Consider the following 14,731-nt stretch of genomic DNA (forward strand, 5'->3'; position numbering starts at 1 on the left):
AGGCATGAAATTCCAGGGCTGAAAATGAGTCATGACATGACCTGACATGGGCCTATGATAGAAATTAAGACTAAAATACTCAAATGTCTTTCGTGTCCTGCGATTGAAGGTTAAGCGAATGATCTGCATAAGTGAACATTAGTTGGTGTTAGATGTCCGCTCACCGCAACCCTTGAGAGGAAGTTATAGAACATGGTAAGTGTTTGCCTCCACATTAAATAACCATCAATTTTTGGAGAAGGCTAATCTCTTTTGGCATCAAGTTTTCCCATGTGTCTGAATCATAATTCGGGGGCTTCCTTCTTTTCTTGATCATAACCATCTGAGCTTTGTGTTGTAGCTTTTGTCTGGCTTGCATGGCGCCGGAAGCAGACCAAAAGAGTCTAGAAAGCTGCTGCCAGGAAACGACTTGTGTGCTATTCTCCTCCACAAATGGCCGTCATCATCATCGGGCAACGTGCCTCGGCTCCCGCCCTCCTCCATTCATGCTTTTCCAATTGCACACCTCCATCCTCGTCCTTTTCTTCTACGTGCGTCCACAGTCTCCTCCTCCCTGATTATCCAACCAGCGCGTAAAGTTCCCCGAGAGAATCCCCGCTAGTGGGCCCCGCCCTTTTCCGCTCCTTGCCGCCCTCACTCAACTCAATCATGACTCCCTCGTCTGTGACGTAGGAGATTCCACGGTGACCACCTTTGTCGGCGATAACTGGATGCTGGGACTATAAATGGGACACTCGTGCGCATCAACCGGCACGCTCTCAGTCGCTCCGACTCGGGAACCAGGTCATCAGCGGAGATAGCAGGCAATACCTCGCCCAACTAGGCTAACTCGCTTTAGGCTTTGGTTTTAAGGATGGACGCCTTCTCGATTTTTCGGAGCCGACGATGCTCCATCGTGCGCAACTGCAAACGTAAGTTTCCCTTTCTCTTTCTTCAGTCTTCTCGTGGATGTGCAATAATTAAAAATATTTGTGTAGATACTGGAAAGTTTGCATAACGATGGATTTTGACTAGGATTGCATGTTTTTTCACACAGCGCGCGTTTAAAGCCCGTCTTTGCTGTGCGTAAAACGGATAGTTGCAGTGCATGTTCAGGCGCAAATGTATCCGAACAAACTCTATATTAGGTTTAATGTTTGAAATATGATAAACTCAGTGATAATCCCAGTTAATAACCCTTTATAGGGCAAGTGACTATTGTGATACATACGTGATTTTGGGTAACGTAGACCACAATATTAACAAGCATGGCCTATAAATGAATCAAAATCTGATCGCCAGGTCGGAATTATAATGATATGAATATGATTATGAATCATTATTGTATTTTTGGAATTATTGTTAAATATGTTTATCAATAAATAACATTTCTAAACTAATAGATTGTTCATAAAAACACTTTAATACAATTAAAATCAATATAAACAGAAATACACTCTGGTTATGGCACCCCAATTACATTCCTAAGTTGATTAAAAAGAAATCATAGTACTTAACTCATTGCCTGCTGCTGACAACAATAGACGTCCAATTCATTAAAACTGGGAGGACAGTCTGCGAATGCTCCTCTTTCAGTGCCACAGACAGCTCTAAATGTCTAATTCATTCTGTCCAGCCAGTCACTCCCTGTCAGTATGAATTGGATGTGTAGTGGCATCAATGGCAGCTAATGAGTTAAATGAGTGCCCTATCAAGGGTTTAGACTAAAGTAAAATAAATATTCCGATAAATGTTAATTTGAGCACAAATAATGAAGTAAAAAGCAAACAAACATATTTATATGGTTTTCTATAATGATTCTGTGGTGACATTTATACAGTTTGTAAAATAGCATGTTCAGTAAACGGAACAAAATAAGTGCTCAGTGGAAGCTGGTTTCAGCACCATTGACAGCTTTTAACTCAGCTTCTCCCTCATTTAGACGGTCTCTCCCTCTGGTTGGTGGTGTGGATGGTCCTTGGTGAGCCAAGTCCAGTGTCGGGATGCCCGCATCACTGCGTGTGCTACCCGACTCCCATGACTGTGAGCTGCCAAGCGCAGAACTTCACCACCGTCCCGGTCGGAGTGCCCTATGAGTCGCAGCGTGTTTTCCTTCAGAACAACAGGATTACGGAGCTTAGAGTTGGCTCTTTTGGCTTCGGGACGCAGGTAAGAAGGAGTCCATCAATTGTATGAAACGAGTCTAACCATTTGAGCTTGCCATGACTTCTGTTTATTTTCAATGTTAGGTCTTGTGGCTGTTTTCCAACAACATTACATGGATCGAAGCAGGGGCTTTTAGTGAGCTGAGGGACTTGGAGGAGTTGGATCTTGGGGACAACCCTAATCTTCACCGGCTGGAAGGAGGAGCCTTCCGGGGCCTAGAGAAGCTCCAGAGCCTCCATATGCACCGCTGCAAACTCACCGCCCTGCCCCATGACATCTTTCACAAGCTGTACAGCCTTCACTATCTTTACTTACAGGTAGGGCACACTGGAATGAAATGAACACCAATGCCTCATTAAAATATTGATTTTATTGCAAGATTTGTAAAGAAATGTAAAAGTAACACATATATTGCGATAAATTGAATTCGCTATGTTCGAGCAGCGTGTTCAAATATTGCCAGTTTCATTTTTATTTCACAAATAGATGCAATTGGTCCGGTTCCATTTTATTTTTATATACCTTCAAACAATTTAAAGCAGATAAAATAGGCTGAAAAGAAATTAAAATCCAATTTTGAATGCTCAAAATTATTGCAAAGTACAGTGAAGCGGTAAAATCTGCATCTGTGTATTTGTTTGGATATTTTTAAGATATATTATAAGTAAAATAAGTAAGCATAGATTTATTTAAGCAGGCTTGTCTTCTTAAAATCCATCAATGTAATGCTTCATTGCAGAAGGAAGCTTGCCAACCATAAAGGTAAGTGTGAAGCCCTGCCAAAAAACACAAACAGAATAGTTATATATGTATTTGTATCCAACTAGGAGATATTTAAACCTCAATTATTTGAGATGTTTGTGTGTGCTGAACACAGATCATGGCTTTGCGTGGTGTCTGAACATCAGCAGAAAAGGTCAAATGGACAAAAGAGAGTTGATGAAACAATAATTTTCTAATTAACAAATTGTGAAGGCATCAGAAAAGACCCCATTTTCTGATACAGCAAATGAAATGCCATCCACTGACACTATCTTTCACTTTTAACAATTTCATCTGCAGGAAAACAGTCTTCACTTTCTGCAAGATGACATCTTTTCAGACCTCATCAACCTGAGCCAGCTTTTCCTGCATGGAAACCGTTTACGCACCGTCTCAGAAAATGTATTCCGTGGCCTGGTCAACCTTGACCGCTTGCTCCTTCATGACAACCGCGTCAGGCAGGTGCACCGACGGGCCTTCCGCGACCTCGGTCGCCTGACCATGCTATTCCTCTTCAACAACTCTCTGCCCGAGCTGCCCAGTCAGGCTCTGAGGGACACTCAGGGCATAGAGTTCCTCCGCCTCAATGCCAACCCCTGGTCTTGCGGCTGCGAAGCCCGGGCCCTGTGGGAGTGGTTCCGGGAGGCCCGTGTCTCTTCATCTGAAGTGATCTGTGCTTCTCCCTCCACACGCCGCGGCCAAGATCTGCGCTTTCTTCGAGAAATGGACTTTGCCCTCTGCCCACTGCCCGATCCTGGTTCCATCGCCGGTTCCACCACCACCACTTTCAGCACCAAAACAAGATGGTGGTTCCACAAAAACAAGCCCCAGTCATCTACTAAAGGTCTCTTTGAGAAGTCTTCGGAGACCATCAAAGCCGGTTTGCATGGGAAAGGCCCATCCACAACCACATCACTAGTCAAATATGAGCTGGGGGAGGAAGAACTGGCACTGCCTAAACTTGACCAGGAAGAATACTGGGCAAACTATGGAAACGAGGACTCGGGTGTCTCCCTGCGATGCTTTGAGCTCGAATGTCCACCTGATTTTGATCTGCCAACATTTTCCTCCTCTACCTCACTACAACCCTCCTCCCTCTCACTACTAGCTATCTCAGTATTCACATTCAAACTCCTATTACTATTACGCTGAATCTCACTTAATGTGCCCCACTCCTTACCTTCCAGCCTGTTTTAAAGGCTGCAAGGATCCTCGTTAAGACTCTATATTCCCCCTTTGACAGCTCTGTTGTGCTAATCCTCAAGGCACAACGAGTAAGGTAGGGGGGTTCTGATTGTATCAACTGCAGGGCTTAACATTTATCAGGGGTGCTAGGAAGTCTTTAGATACAACACAATACAGGCACAGCATTGTGCTTGAAGCTTGTATGATGTCACGATTTTCCTGAAATCAGGGCTTTGAGGGCTAAGTCCATCATTAACATCAGCAAGATCTGACGGCAGTTGTCAGTGGTGTCTTTACTTTTCTCAACTCAACTGAGTCAAAACTAATAGTGCTTTTATTGCACGCAGGTAACTCTTACACAAAATACTGTTAGAAAACAGTGTGTAGTAACAACAGTATTGTAATCACTTACAGTGTCATGTACTGTAAATACTTTTGTTTGTTTGTTGTGGGTGCTCAAATTCATGTCGAGCTAATTTTGATCCAGATAAACTGTGAAGACAAAAGGCATAGAGGAGACAAAGATCCTATTGTATTCTGCTCAGGGAGTGGCATGGAAAGTAAATTAGAAAGGGCAACATTGTACCACACAGGAGAATATATTGGGCTAGCAGCTATACTAAATTAGAATCTCAATGTTGTTGCATTTTATTCCCACCTGAGTATTTCTGTAAATAGGGTGTCGTTAACGACAAACATCGGAAAAGAATTCTTCCTTTCAGGAAGCCTGAGATTGCTTGTTAGATGTCTTTCTGTGACATATTGATATTATGTAAAAAGACCTTTGACTGAATGCAGATGAATGTCTTTATAAAGAGATACCTTGAATATTTCTTGGATCACACTTGTGTATTTCTTTCAAGATGTTCGGGTTTGATGAAGATAATTATTTTTCTTACAAAATCGATTATTTAAAGAAACAAAAACAACGACTAAAATCTAATCTCCAGCGAAAAGTAGCAGATTGTTGCTTTGTGACTAAATCTTGAGTACATCTGAGTCAAATGTCTCAAAAGGACACACCAGTCATTCATACAGTTTTAGTCTGGTCTGGAATGGCTCTGAGTGTGAACGGCATCTGCCATAGTGTAGATAAATAAGGTTGAGTGGATTCACAAGCTGGCAGCGCTGCAAGAGGCAATTACGTCAGTAAGTTATCACTCCTGTGAGTCATCAGATAAAGATGCCAGATGAAGCGATGAGGTGCAAATTGGCTGATTTACAAACAAACTAAGAGAGCAGTGGGAGTCAAACGGTGAGCAAAGTGCAGAATGAAATGACAAAGACCCATGCACATGTAGACATAAGGATGAAGCATGAGCTTCAGTGGTAATAGAAGCAACAGAGGGTGAAGAAGAAATCAGCTAAAATGGGCATTATCCCATCTCATTAGATGACTTCAGATCACTTAAATTGGTCCATTGTTCACTTTTTATACAAAGCATGGCTTATATGCTTTCATTCCATCTACCATAAAACCTGCAGCTCCCTCCGATGTTGCGATGGAAGCAAAGCAAAGGTGTCAAGGTTGAGGTACAGTAGGAGTTGAAGTGTGGGTGTGCACACAAACTCATGAAGCAACTTGTCACTGCAAAGGATTTGGACTAGAAGGCAAGCAGCTTCTTTTCTCCTCAATTTGGAACAATAACAAATGAACAAAGCTCTATTGTTACACTGTCACCCACTTGTCTTGTTCACTTTGCTGGCGTACATGTTAAGTTGTGAAGGGGAAGGAAATACACATTTCTCAGTTTCATTTTGTCAGTGGTTTATCTGTCATTTTTACTGTACAAGAAAAATGTGTCATTAAAAGATGCAGCATTAACAACAAGAATAAATTCTTACTTGTTAACCTGATGTCCTTGTGTGGGAAGATCTTTTTGGATTGGCTCATGTTCAGTCAAATACACATGCACGCACGCACACACATGCATGCACATGCGCACGCAAAATGTTGTGTAAGTCCTCCAGGCAGTTGTCAGTTGTCCAGCATCAACAAACCCACTGAGCAAAACAGAGGATAGGAAGTGTTAAGATTAATAACTGTACTGGGACTATATTACAATTCAGGCCTATCTCAGGCACAATGGCAAGGCAAGGCAAGGCAAGGCAAATTTATTTATATAGCACAATTCAACACAAGGCAATTCAAAGTGCTTTACATCACATGAAGACCATAAAAATCACATTTAAATCAATACAACGTAAAAACCAAGACAAAACATCGCATTTAATCACAGAATAAAAATAAATAAATAAAAATAAAACAAAAATAAAAATAAAGCAAAAACTACTATTACTAATAATCATTGAAATCAGCAATGGAGATAAGCACAAGAGGAATAGAAGGCAGGTAGATTGAAATATATAGACAGTTATGGATATGCAGTGCTAAACAAAAGCATTTTTAGCCCTGATTTAAAGGAGCTAACAGTTTGAGCATACTTCAGACGTTCGGGTAACTTGTTCCAGAGGTGAGGAGCATAATAACTAAATGCTGCCTCACCCTGCTTGGTTCTTGTTCTTGGAACATGCAGAAGACCCGTTCCAGACGACCTTAGGGGTCTAGATGTCTCATAGGAATCTAACAAGTCAAGCATGTATTTTGGTCCAAGGCCATTAAGTGTTTTGTAGACGAGCAGTAGTATTTTATAGTCTATCCTTTGACTCACTGGAAGACAATGTAGCGATTTCAAAACCGGTGTAATGTGGTCCAGCTTCCCTGTATTTGTGAGGACTTCTGTACTAGCTGCAGCTTCCTGACTGATTTTTTATCAAGACCTGTAAATATACCGTTGCAGTAGTCCAATCTGCTGAAAATGAATGCATGCATAAGTTTTTCCATGTCTTGTTGAGTCAGAAGCCCCTTAATTCTGGTTATATTTTTTAGGTGGTAATAAGCGGATTTAGTGACGGACTTTAGATGGCTATCAAATTTTAGGTCTGAGTCAATAATTACGCCAAGGTTTCTGACTTGATTTGTAGCTGTAAGTGACATTGTGCTAAGTTGGCTGCTTATCTTTGACCTTTCCTTTTTTGGCCCAAAAATGATCACCTCTGTCTTCTCCACATTTAACTGGAGAAAATTCTGGCACATCCATTCATTGATTTGATGAATGCATTTACTCAGGGAGACTAAGGGACTATAATCATGTGGGGACACAGAAATGTACAGTTGTGTGTCATCTGCATAGGCGTGATAGGAGATGTCATACTGTTCCATTATCTGAGCTAACGGAAGCATATAGATGTTAAATAAGAGTGGTCCAAGAATTGACCCTTGAGGGACTCCACACGTGAATTTGGTTCGTTCTGACTGATAGTTTCCAATTGACACAAAGAAATCCCTATCATGTAAATAGGATGTGAACCACTGAAGAATAGTGTCAGTAAGCCCTACCCACTGTTCCAATCTGCTGAGTAGTATGTTGTGATCAACCGTGTCAAATGCGGCACTGAGATCCAATAGTAGCAGAACAGATGATTTGCCTGCATCGGTATTCCGACGAATATCATTTAGGACTTTGATAAGCACGGTCTCGGTGCTGTGTTGTGGCCGAAATCCAGACTGAAATGAGTTAAAAAGATTGTTTTGCATCATAAAAGTCTGGATCTGTTCAAACACAACCCTTTCGATAATTTTCCCCAGGAATGTCAGATTTGATATTGGCCTGTAATTATTAATGTTTGAGGCATCCAGATTAGGTTTTTTTTAGGAGAGGTTTTATTACTGCAGTTTTTAAAGTCTGAGGAAACTCTCCTGTTTGGAGGGAAGTATTTATAATCTGAAGTATGTCTGGGGCTATGCAATGAAAAACAGTTTTGAAAAAGTTTGAAGGAAGGATGTCAAGGCAGCATGTTGTGGGCTTTAATTTCGACACAATTTCTGTTAAAGTGGCATAGTCCAAGAGGCTAAACTGTCTAAGATTGACATGGGGGACATTTTGGGAGGCATTTAGTGTAACATTTGTTAATCCGGAGTTGCACACAGTCTGTCTAATCTTTAGTACTTTGTGTGTAAAGAATGCTGCGAAATTATTACAGGACACCTCAGATGCCAATGATAAAACTACTATATTGTGCTGTACATACAAGTGAATAAAATAAGTCGAACACATTTTCAAATGTAGTTGTGATATCTGAAATGATGGCTGCTATTTAGTATATGTACAGTAAAAATATAGTATAAAGTAAGAACAAAATTTTATATGTATATATGAATCTAGAGTCAGGAGTATCAGGTAAACTGAAGAGCTGAACCTTTTTTGGATAAATGTATACATTTTTGTAATAAAAATGAATAAAGATAAACATTCATTGAAAAATATATTTTTTTCTTGCTTTACATCTTTTTACGTGTTAATCACATTGACATAACAGCCTGTTCTGCAACTTAACACAAATACTGGCTCATTATGGAATATTTTTACATTGTGTGACTAGTAGTTATCAATTTACAAGTAAACTAAAAGTTATCAGAAATACACATTAAAGGTGAAGTTTTCATATGCGTTTTTGTTCTATAGTATTCTTGCACTTGTGAAACCAACATGAACACTGCACTCCCTTGTATCACTGGGACATTGCAATTCCTATTTAAGGATGTAACAAGTCCACTAGACAGCTCATCCTTCACATTCCAATTGGACTTGGCAAAGAATTGCTGTGACGCATCCTCATAGATTTCATATAACTTGTGTGGGTTTGACTGGACGTCACTTAACGTCAGTGAGCGTATGCAGTTGGTGATATTTCTGGGATGAGCACTGGATGTGGAAAGGATATGATTGGATTGACTAGCATCTAAAGTATACTGCAATATGATATTGCATATGATTGCTTTTGCTCAGTCCACCCATCCATCATTCCATCTATTTTCATTTTGTGTACAACATATCTCTGCATTGTTGTACGGAGTAGATGTCTTAAATAGAGAGTGGAAGTGTTGAAGACCTTCAAGCTCAAAGCAGTCAGTGGATTAATTTGGGCTCATGTCTGTTGTGATGACTAAAGGTGAGCCAATCAATCATACCAACTGTGGAGCACGCTGGTGGTGTCTTCATGTTCTGTAGCTGTTTTGTTAGCAGCATGACCACATGATGCAAGATATTCCAACACAAGCCCGTTCATAAAGATTTTTCAATCATCTGAGGCTCATGTTTTAAAGGGACAGAAAACACAAAAATAGTGTGCATTTCAGATGAAAGAATCTTGTTTAATACAGATACTGCCCGGGTTATGATGCACCCAACTAATGTGATTTTGACTTTATGACGCCGGAATCTTGCCTGCCATTTAGTTATTTATTTATTTAAAAAATTTTTTAGTTATGTAAATTATACCTTATTGTAACTCACAGTATCTTCTTTTTTACTTTACTTTATGAATATAAATATTCTGCCCTTTGGGGAAATGTGTATTTGATTATAACGTTGACTTTTGTTTTGTGATGCATGCTTTTATTTTGGCGCAGGAAGCGTAAACCAGGTAGTACTTCTGCACGTGAGTAAGGGCGCATGTAACGTGGGGCAAATAAGTATTTAGTCAACCACTAATTGAGCAAGTTCTCCCACTTGAAAATATTAGAGAGGCCTGTAATTGTCAACATGGGTAAGCGTCAACTATGAGAGAGAGAATGTGGGAAAAAAAACCCAAAAAGATCAAATTGTTTGATTTTTAATGAATTTATTTGCAAATCATGGTGGAAAATAAGTATTTGGTCAATACCAAAAGTTCATCTCAATACTTTGTTATGTACCCTTTGTTGGAAATAACAGAGGCCAAACGTTTTCTGTAACTCTTCACAAGCTTTTCACACACTGTTGCTGGTATTTTGACCCATTCCCTCATGCAGATCTCCTCTAGAGCAGTGATGTTTTGGGGCTGTCGTTGGGCAACACGGACTTTCAACTCCCTCCACAGATTTTCTATGGGGTTGAGATCTGGAGACTGGCTAGGCCACTCCAGGACCTTGAAATGCTTCTTACGAAGCCACTCCTTTGTTGCCCTGGCTGTGTGTTTGGGATCATTTTCATGCTGAAAGACCCAGCCACGTCTCATCTTCAATGCCCTTACTGATGGAAGGAGATTTTCACTCAAAATCTCTAGATACAAGGCCCCATTCATTCTTTCCTTTACACAGATCAGTCGTCCTGGTCCCTTTGCGGAAAAACAGCCCCAAAGCATGATGTTTCCACCCCCATGCATCACAGTGGGTATGGTGTTCTTCGGATGCAATTCAGTATTCTTTCTCCTCCAAACACGAGAACCTGTGTTTCTACCAAAAGGTTCTATTTTGGTTTCATCTGACCATAACACATTCTCCCAGTCCTCTTCTGGATCATCCAAATGCTCTCTAGCGAACCACAGGCGGGCCTGGACATGTACTTTCTTCAGCAGGGGGACATGTCTGGCAGTGTAGGATTTGAGTCCCTGGCGGCGCATTGTGTTACTGATAGTAGCCTTTGTTACTGTGGTCCCAGCTCTCTGTAGGTCATTCACGAGGTCCCCCCATGTGGTTCTGGGATTTTTGCTCACCGTTCTTGTTACCATTTTGACACCACGGGGTGAGATCTTGCAGGGCGCCCCAAATCGAGGGAGATTATCAGTGGTCTTGAATGTCTTCCATTTTCTAATAATTGCTCCCACAGTTGATTTCTTTACACCAAGCGTTTTACCTATTGGAGATTCAGTGTTTCCAGCCTGGTGCAGGTCTACAATTTTGTCTCTGGTGTCCTTGGACAGCTCTTTGGTCTTGGCCAAAGTGGAGTTTGGAGTGTGACCGTGTGGACAGGTGTGTTTTATACCGATAATGAGTTAAAACAGGTGCCATTAATACAGGTAGCCTGTTAGAAGAAGTTAGACCTCTTTGACAGCCAGAAATCTTGCTTGTTTGTAGGTGGCCAAATACTTATTTTCAACCATGATTTGCAAATAAATTATTTAAAATCCAACAATGTGATTTTCTGTTTTTTTCCCACATTCTGTCTCTCATGGTTGAGGTTTACCCATGTTGACAATTACAAGCCTCTCTAATATTTTCAAGTGGGAGAACTTGCACAATTAGTGGTTGACTAAATACTTACTTGCCCCACTGTACATATGAAAAAGATCTCACGCGCACATATGAGAAGAATGTATTTGCTCCCACGAAGAAGTCGCACAGCTGAGTGAGAGAAAGAGGTGACAGATCACAGTTTAGCTCACTGTTTAGCTAGGATTTAGCTCAAACGTCTTGGCAAGGAATGTAAAATGATGTATTACCCATGTTTTTGAATGGTTATTTTGAGATTTAAGGGGGATTTGGGGGGACTGGCTTACGCAGAAATTCGGGTAGCATCGCCAGCGGACGACCAGACTCGTTCGTAACCCGGGGACTACCTGTATCATAAAACAAACACAAAACAGAACTTCATTTTCCTGATGTGTGGAGACAAGCATAAATAAAAGCCAGTATTTCCAGGATATGGTAGCCATTAATGTGGACACTGCTGGTAATATTTTAGCCAATCAAATGGTGAGTATCCCAGTGATCTCGCCCTTCCTCGAGATGTCAGTAATACCCATCATCCCTTTCACCTGTGTTTGAGTCCATCAACGTTTATGTGTGTTGGTACAACCAGTGGTGAAAGTGGCTACGGAGGCCTAAGCTCCTACAATGCCAAAATGCAAACAGAACTGCTTTTGGCACAGTTATACCTTTAACACACAAGAAAACAACAGGTTTTACATATGCATTAGGCTACTGGATTACACGTACTGTAACAAGGCATACACGAGAAACTGATTTTCATTCAATATTGTATTTTTTCAATGATGTGCAAAATAATAATTAAAAAAAAAAAAAAAAGTAGCCCCAACCTTTATCTCCTAATTTTAATTTTCCCTCAGTTCATCACATCTAAATTCAAACCCCCAATTCTAATTCCTCGAGTACAGGGGTGCCCAAGTCCGGTCCTCGAGAGCTCCTATCCAGCTTGTTTCCCATGTCTCCCTCTTCCAACACACCTGAATCAAATAATGAGGATCATTGTCTGGCTCCTGCAAAGCTTGCTGATGAGCTAATCTTTTGGTTCAGTTGTGTTAAAGGAGGGAGACATGGAAAACAAGCTAGATAGGGGCTCTCGAGGACCGGACTTGGGCACCCCTGCTCTAGAATATAATTTAAGAACATAGGATTCATTCATTCATTCATTCATTTTCCATGCCGCTTTTTCCTCACGAGGGTAGCGGAGATCTGGAGCCTATCCCAGCTAACCATGGGCAGTAGGCGGGGTACACCCTGAACTGGTTGCCAGATATACAACCACTCACGTGCGCACTCATACCTACGGACAATTTAGAGTGTTCAATCAGCCTACCATGCATGTTTTTGGGATGTGGGAGGAAACCGGAGTTCCCGGAGAAAATTCACGCAGGCACGGGAGAACATGCAAACTCCATACAGGAAGGCCGAAGCCCGGGATTGAGCCCTTGATCTCAGAACTGTGAAGCGGACGTGCTAACCACTCAGCCGCCGTGCCGCCAAGAAAATAAGATGTAGATTAAAATTGAAGACAATGTAAACACTGACCTTTTTTTATCACTTAGATTTTTTTTTTTTTAAATTAAGATATTAGTAACATACATTTACAAAAATGACTTCAAATAACTCTTCCAATATGCACAATGAAAAGGAATATATTTAAACAACAGTGAACGTGGCTAGAATTTCTTGCTGGAACTGCCTTGGCTCCAGCACCCCCATGACCTTCGTGAGCTTTCGCAGCTTAGAAAATGAATGAATGAATGAATGAATACGTTTCATACATGCATTAGTCATTACGCTGGAACAAGGCATAAATGAGAAACTGATTTCCATTCAAAATAGTATTTTTTCACTGATTTACAAAATTCCATCTAAAACGCCATCTAATTTTTATATTTCCTCAAATTTAAAAGCAAAACCTCAATTTTAACTACTCAAGAACATTGGATGTACTTTAAAATTGAAGATAATATATTGTAAAAACTGGCTTTTTAAATTTTTTTTAATAATAAAGATATAAATAAAATACATTAAAAAAAGTGCAAATGACTTACTGTATATTATGCACAGTGAAATGGACTATATCTTGAAGACAAAGCAAACAGACTTTTTTTTAATCATAAGAGGAAATAAATAAGTAGCCTTACATACATGAACAAAAATAAGTGCACATTAACATGGAAGGTGTTCTGCACCACCCAAATAAAATTCAACAAGCTTTTTTTTTTTTTTTTTTTTTTTTTTTTTGTCGTAGACGATAGATCTTAAACCCGAACCCAACCCGATCCGAACCGAATTTCGGGCCGAATCGGGCCCAAAATGTCAATCATTTTCGTTCGGGTCGGGCCGGACTTCTCTCTCGCAAACGTTTTTTAAAAAATGAATATATATTTATACATGTATACTAAAACGATGTATGGAACTAAGGAATATAAAAATGGAGAGTGGGGCATGGAAAGGCTTCAAATTGATTGTTGAACATGCAGAAACCTGTGTCTGCTTCGCTGAATGTAAAGCTTTGCTCTCATATGAGAAATATATTTTAAAAACTTTTCTAGCGTTATTTTGTTGTGTAAATGCATTTATACGATCATAAAAATACATAGACTATTTAAACATTGAGAAAATGTCAACTCGAAGAGATTAAAATAAATGTTAAAATCCACTATCCGCCTGATGGAATAGACACACAAATATAAAAGATATAAATGTTTATTGTTTAACTGTGAGAATTCGTTACAAATGACAGGCTTTAATTTGTTATCTTTATGGACAGGCATTGTCACAAATGTGATCACACAAAACGCAACCACGCATCGCATCCCCGCATTTCCTCCTTCTCCTAAATAAAATATTATTATTATTTTTTTTTTCGGGTTCGGGCCTGCAAATCAAGTTAATTGATTGGGCTGGGTCGGGCTTTAACACTCGCGGGCCAGGCCGGGTCGGGTCGGGCTGGATTTTTTAGGCCCGATCTAACCCCTACTTGTCAGATACAGAGGGATGCTGGGAAGGACTACGGAGAGTAAATAAATGAATAATGAATATCGGTGGAAATGGATGACGCTACACAAGCTCGTTATAATGCTTGTTATAACACTTGTGAATGTAAATCTGACGTTAGTGTGATTGTTCTTATTGGAGATGCGTGTGTGGCAGCGTGGCAGGGTTTTTTGTTTTTTTTCCCCAATCATGGGGTTTTGACTGAAAAGTTCATCCCGGTATGCCGTTCTGCCTAATTCCGACTCACTTTCACCCCTGTATTTAAATGTAACACCAAAATTGACTTTTTAAATTATAGGGAAATAAATAAGTAGCCTAACATAAATGAACAAAAATAAGTCAATATGTGCACTTCAACATGAAAGATGTTGTGAATTTTCCCATCAGAAAAAAAAAAGAAGTCTTTTCAACTTTCTCCTTTCTCTCAAAGATCTGACCAATTGTCTGTTGCATTGTCCTTTTTTTAATCGCATTAATTCAACATGTTGTTCATCGTCTGCTCCATTTTTTTTCTCTGTTGTTGTTCCAGAAAACATGCATTTGAACCAATCAGAGCGAACTATCCATGCTGATCAAATGTCAGTCTTTTAGCCAATTGAACGGACAACT

General features: G+C 40.1%; 1 protein-coding gene across 1 annotated transcript; it reads left to right on the forward strand.

The window, feature by feature from the left end:
• The first annotated feature begins 711 nt into the window (after nucleotides 1–711).
• Nucleotides 712–5,918, forward strand: rtn4rl2a (reticulon 4 receptor-like 2 a). The gene is made up of 4 exons (XM_057842431.1): nucleotides 712–911; nucleotides 1,922–2,148; nucleotides 2,229–2,462; nucleotides 3,208–5,918. Exons 1-4 carry the CDS (start codon nucleotides 854–856, stop codon nucleotides 4,057–4,059), a joined length of 1,371 nt encoding a protein of 456 aa, XP_057698414.1. The 5' UTR covers nucleotides 712–853; the 3' UTR covers nucleotides 4,060–5,918.
• The last annotated feature ends 8,813 nt before the right edge of the window (nucleotides 5,919–14,731 follow it).

Source organism: Corythoichthys intestinalis, chromosome 8, assembly GCF_030265065.1.
Source record: "Corythoichthys intestinalis isolate RoL2023-P3 chromosome 8, ASM3026506v1, whole genome shotgun sequence".
NCBI classification, from domain to species: Eukaryota; Metazoa; Chordata; class Actinopteri; order Syngnathiformes; family Syngnathidae; genus Corythoichthys; species Corythoichthys intestinalis.